At 29.7% G+C, this 5,397-nt stretch overlaps 1 protein-coding gene across 2 annotated transcripts; it reads right to left on the bottom strand.

Annotated features, from left to right (window-relative positions):
- Positions 1–2,901: 2,901 nt before the first annotated feature.
- LOC141661662 (cytokinin riboside 5'-monophosphate phosphoribohydrolase LOG1-like) lies at positions 2,902–5,031 on the bottom strand. Of its 2 annotated transcripts, none has more exons than XM_074468680.1 (7): positions 4,663–5,031; positions 4,404–4,501; positions 4,246–4,276; positions 4,052–4,151; positions 3,804–3,874; positions 3,525–3,668; positions 2,902–3,331 (listed from the first exon to the last, which is right to left on the bottom strand). In XM_074468680.1, exons 1-7 carry the CDS (start codon positions 4,807–4,809, stop codon positions 3,293–3,295), a joined length of 630 nt encoding a protein of 209 aa, XP_074324781.1. In that variant the 5' UTR covers positions 4,810–5,031; the 3' UTR covers positions 2,902–3,292. The 2 variants fall into 2 exon arrangements, with proteins under 2 accessions (XP_074324781.1, XP_074324775.1); XM_074468674.1 differs by having other exon boundaries at positions 2,902–3,181; positions 4,663–5,019.
- Between the last annotated feature and the right edge of the window lie 366 nt (positions 5,032–5,397).

Genomic DNA, 5,397 nt, shown 5'->3' with positions numbered 1-5,397 from the left:
TGTTTTACACTTCTACTCTTGTAAAATCAGTAACTTAAATTTGTGAATCACAAACTTTTAGGAGTATCCGATTCCGATTACAACACCGCTAGCATATATATTACCGATAGGAGTATCTTTTAGTGGTCAATAAATAAACGAGAATATCTAGTTACATAAAAATATGGTTGAGGTGCATAAAAGGGGAACGTCATCACTTCAGAGAGTTATAGTTGTCTAAGTGCAATGTGTGGAAAGAATGACTACAATTGTAATTTATCACTTTTGACCATAATATATTTTTGTTTCCAAATGGGAAATTTAATTATACTATAAGTTGAGATATGTCGAGATAAAAGCATTAAGAGCAAGTCTGACAATGTCCTATTACATGACTTATAAATATAATAAAATATAATATTCTAGTGATTTAATACATGATTTTTGCATATTAACTCCAACAATATGCCTTATAATGGTGTCTTATTATTAATATAATATTATATTTAAATTACAATTGGAGGGAAAGAAAAGATGAGAGAGAAGAGATGTGTAAAAAAAGGGGAAGAAATTTTTTATTGATATAAATTAAATAAGGAATGTCTACCGATGTCTTAAAAATGAGATATTTGATAAATGTCCTAATATTTTAATGCACCATTTTGTTGGAGTATTCATAAATACAAAATGTCTCAAATCCTAATTTAAGATATGAGTTTAAGACACTTTTAAACTTGCTTTAACAAGATATTATGAAACATTAAAATTTTATCATGTGTTGGTGAATAGGGGAGCCAATGCAGTCCACACATGATCTGATTTTGTTTATGACCAAATGTCCCACCACCACCTATAAGAATATCAATCAAAGTATTGGTAACCTTTTTACTCCTATTGGCCTTCCCAACCATTGAAAATCTACAAATCATACAGCACAAACCAGAAGTTACCATTTTTATAATATACGAATCATGTTGGAATAATCTTAAATTTAGTTATTAATTATTTATTTATTTAATTATTAGATATTTTAGATATTTAGAAATAGATTAATTATTAGAAAAAATATTATTTTAGAATTGTTTGGTAGTGGGGTAGTGGAGTTGTGGAGTAAATTATGGACATGTAATTTACCCATTAATTAGTAGTGGTTAGTTTGGGTAGTAGTTAGTTTTAATATGTTTGTAAAGTCTATATAATGGCTAGTTTACCTTGAGTTTTACAAGAGGAAAAGAAAAACAAGAAATATAGCAGTACAAGTTTTCTGCAAAAATGTAGGTGTCTTTTTTCTCTAAGTTTTTTCCAACATTGATATCAGAGCCATATGATTCACGGCTTATAAAACTCTTATAAAAATACACATATACATATATATATATATATTATCCTTAATATTTTCCATGGCATCTACAAATGCAAAAAATATGGGCATCTGACAAAAAATTGTAGATTTCAGAATGATGAAGAAAGGATGACACAATTGATGGAGGGAGAACCACTCATTTAGAGTTGTGGAGAGAAAGTGTTCCAAAGTATTTTTGGAGAGAAAGTGTTCCATAGTATTTTTGGAGAGAAGTGCTCCAAAGTGTTTTTGATCAGAAAGTGCATCAAAAAATTGATGGTGGTGAGAAGTGCATCACATCACATACCAAGAGAAAGTGCTTAGTAAATTTAAGATTACGGGGGTGAATGTTGGAATAATCTTAAATTTAGTTATTAATTATTTGTTTATTTAATTATTAGATATTTTAGATATTTAGAAATAGATTAATTATTAGAAAAAAATATTATTTTAGAATTGTTTGGTAGTGGGGTAGTGGAGTAAATTATGGACATGTAATTTACCCATTAATTAGTAGTGGTTAGTTTGGGTAGTAGTTAATTTTAATATGTTTGTAAAGCCTATATAATAGCTAGTTTACCTTGAGTTTTACAAGAGAAAAAGAAAAACAAGAAATATAGCAGTACAAGTTTTCTGCAAAAATGTAGGTGTCTTTTTTCTCTAAGTTTTTTCCAACAAATCATACAGCACAAACAAAGTTACCATTTATATAAGTGATTAGTGAGTTTTATGATGATTAGTGAGTTTTATGAAAATCATTCATAAGTTGACACGAAAATTACATATACATGTTATTTTATATTTTTTTAGTGTACATACAATATTTCTGGAAAATTACAAACATACATCATTCTATATTTTTCTATTGTACATACAACCTTATAGGAAAAATTACATAACTAATATATTTTACAAATGATGGTTTATTTTAGAGAAAATGATAACAAATAAATCCTAGACATTTGAATTATATCACTGTGTATACTTTTAAAAACTTATCAGCTATTTTTTTTTAAATATACTTTACATGTGTGCCTTTCTGTCATGTATACGTAAGTCTAATTTGCGTTTAAGTTTTTCAAAACTTACTTTTTATGCTGATATCTAAGGGCGGTGGCTATAAATATCATTTTCTGGTTAAAAATGGTCCAAGGTGTCAGTTCTGAAAATAATGACCCTAAACATCACTTGAAAAAGGTAAATCGTATAACGTTGATGTAAAAAGTCCAAAACGCTATATCGTCTAGCTTTTTGGCACTTTAGTTTTTTTTATATGTACAAAATTTTAGATGAAGTAGCGTTTTAATTCCAAAACGCATATGATTTACCGGTACTTCACCTAACATTTTGCATATTATAAAATAAAATGTTAAAACGCTACACGATTTACCCTTTTAATTTTTGAAAAAAATGCAAAACATTAGACAAAATACTGTTATGAAGTGGCATTTGATCATTATTTTTAAAAGTAATATTTTCGACCATTTAACACTCAGAAATAAAATTTTGATCCATTTCTCGATAGTTAATTAAGATATGATATGCTCAACGGACAATAAAGAGAAAGGACTTGTAATAAAATTAAATTCAGTATTTGTACAACTATGTAGGTACATAATAATGAAATGGGGGATCTAGGATCTCCCCACTTGAGATTGAAAGAGAGATTGTCTTTTCCTAGTTGATTAAAGTGGAAGTGAATCATGACATAAGATGTACTGTATTTATATATATACACATTTTTAAAGAGTGCTGTGATTAAGATAACTAAACAAGTTCCCCACTTGTGGTAGAGTCTGATGATTGGTCCACTTGCCAACTTTGTCTTGAAGCAACAATCTCATGCACTGCAACATATTTCTGCACACAGAGGCACCCATAGGCCATAATAAACAGTCTTTATTCAGCACTTGTGTACAAAAGTACAAATCATTATTCCCCTTCTTACTTTTCTCAAACTCAGGAGTATTATCACATCCTCCAATAATTCATCGACCCACACATGTCCACCTAATTCAAAATATCTATTTGGTTCACTTAAAAAAGAATTTTTTGCCAACAATAATCACGTATGTAATTACTCCTTCCCTACTAAATTAACTCTTCCGTGAAGTTAAAATTTTTTTGACTAAAAATTATATATTATAAAAAATATTATCAAATCTAACTGTATTTTTCAGTTTTAAACTTTTAATGAACAAACCTCCATTTTCTTGATCAATTCTTGGGGATTATTGGCTGAGAGCACAATATTCCTGGCTGAATCATCTATGAAACCATCTTCAACTCCTTTGTCAAACAAGGCAAGTAGGCTATCATAATATCCATCTACATTTAGCAACCCCACCTATATGTAAATTATGCATATAGGTTAGTTTAATCTAACATCAAAAGAACTGGCAGTTAATCAGTTCTACATAATACTCATAAACATGACTATTTTATATACCTAAAAGAATAAAAGAAGGAGGCTTATTCTTACTGGTTTTTCATGGATACCTAGTTGAGACCATGTAATCACCTCCAACAATTCTTCCATGGTTCCATATCCTCCTAAAAACATAAATATTTCATTATTCAGTTTTGTATTAGTTATATTTGTGCAATCACATGCATAAATCATCCGTCAAGAACCCAATCTGATTTCGGACCCATATACATGCAAGTGTATTATATATGTTGTGATAGAAATGGTATTGAATCTATAACTTGCACATCAGTAGAAAGTACCAGGAAGTGCTATGAAAGCATCAGCCTGTTTTGACATCTCAGACTTTCTTTGATGCATATCTGCCACTATCTTAACATCTCCAATTGTTTTTCCTGATATCTGCATTAACAACAGTTGGTGCTTCAGTCTTAAATATCTTCTATATTATTGAAATTTTAACATTATTTACGGAAAAAAATAAAAAAAAATGTACCTCATCTGCCACTAGAGCTTTAGGTATCACTCTGTAAAATAGGATAGGAAAGTATCAGAAATATTGTCAAATTTTCTAATGTGTACTTTTTATTCAAAAATGTTTGTGACTGTACTTGAAATACCAAAAATAACATGTTTGTTGTGTAATTTACATACCCAAGGACATGGCAGCCACCGCTGTACACAGTTTCAGAAATTAATCCCATCAAGCCAATGCTTCCTCCACCATAAACCAAATTAATCTTTTTCTCAACCTGTTTTTTTATAACAAATTATATCTGTTTCTTCACATGCATGACTTCTACATATATAAACGCAGTATTTCATGACGTATAATGTGTGCTACTAGGCAAACAGCCAAAACATTCAGAATAGAAGTCTTTCATGTGTGTGTTTGCAATAAGAATGGAATTACCATGAGTTTACCAAGTTGCAGAGCAGCATGAGTAAATGAAGAATTATAACCAGCTCTACTCCCACAAAATACACATATACTTTTAAACTTTCTTGATATTATCTTCTTTTCATGGCTTGCTGATGTTTCAGCTTCATCTCCTTCCATTTTTTTATGGAGGACTATGGAGAAAATATAAGGGATATAGATTTGAGAGTGAGAGAGAGTGAAAAGAAAAGGTTGAGATAAGAGGGCTTAGATTAAATGTAATGTGTGTGTGAGAGATAAAAAAAACATGTAGCTTTGTTTTATTCCCAAGATTCTAAATAATCCCTTTTGTCTATTGTAAAAGCAAAGGAAAAACAACTTTAAAATGTTGGCCAAAAATCTAACATCAAAACAAAGTTTGCCCACCTCTTCTTTTACTCTCCTCTTATCATCCACATACACACAAGATGGCCTTGTTGAAATATAGAGACTTGCCCATACTCTTGTCTTTCCTTTTGTGTCTATCTGACCAACCCTAGTTCTATGTATAATTAACATCTTTTTTCTTCATTCCTAGCTAGGAGGCTAAAACAGACACACAAATAAATCTTTTTTTTTTATTATTCTTTTAGCTACTATTATTCTTTTCAAGGGTCTTGTATTTATTTGTCACAATACAAGACCATTATTATTTTCTCTTTTTTTAATAGACTATTATTTCTGTTTCATAAGTAAAATTACATGCAATTTAAACTTTGTACATTGTAA

The sequence above is a fragment of the Apium graveolens genome, chromosome 1 (assembly GCF_009905375.1).
Source record: "Apium graveolens cultivar Ventura chromosome 1, ASM990537v1, whole genome shotgun sequence".
NCBI lineage: Eukaryota > Viridiplantae > Streptophyta > Magnoliopsida > Apiales > Apiaceae > Apium > Apium graveolens.
Note: the sequence above shows the minus strand (reverse complement) of the source record. Positions and strands in the feature narration are given on the sequence as shown.

Coding starts and splice junctions, on each gene's coding strand:
- LOC141661662 (XM_074468674.1), bottom strand. CDS start 4,809: ATGGAAGGAGATGAAGCTGAAACATCAGCAAGCCATGAAAAGAAGATA. Junction 4,152..4,245: donor AAGCTCTAGTGGCAGATGAG/GTACATTTTTTT, acceptor TTGTTAATGCAG/ATATCAGGAAAAACAATTGG. Junction 3,669..3,803: donor TAGGTATCCATGAAAAACCA/GTAAGAATAAGC, acceptor ATTTACATATAG/GTGGGGTTGCTAAATGTAGA.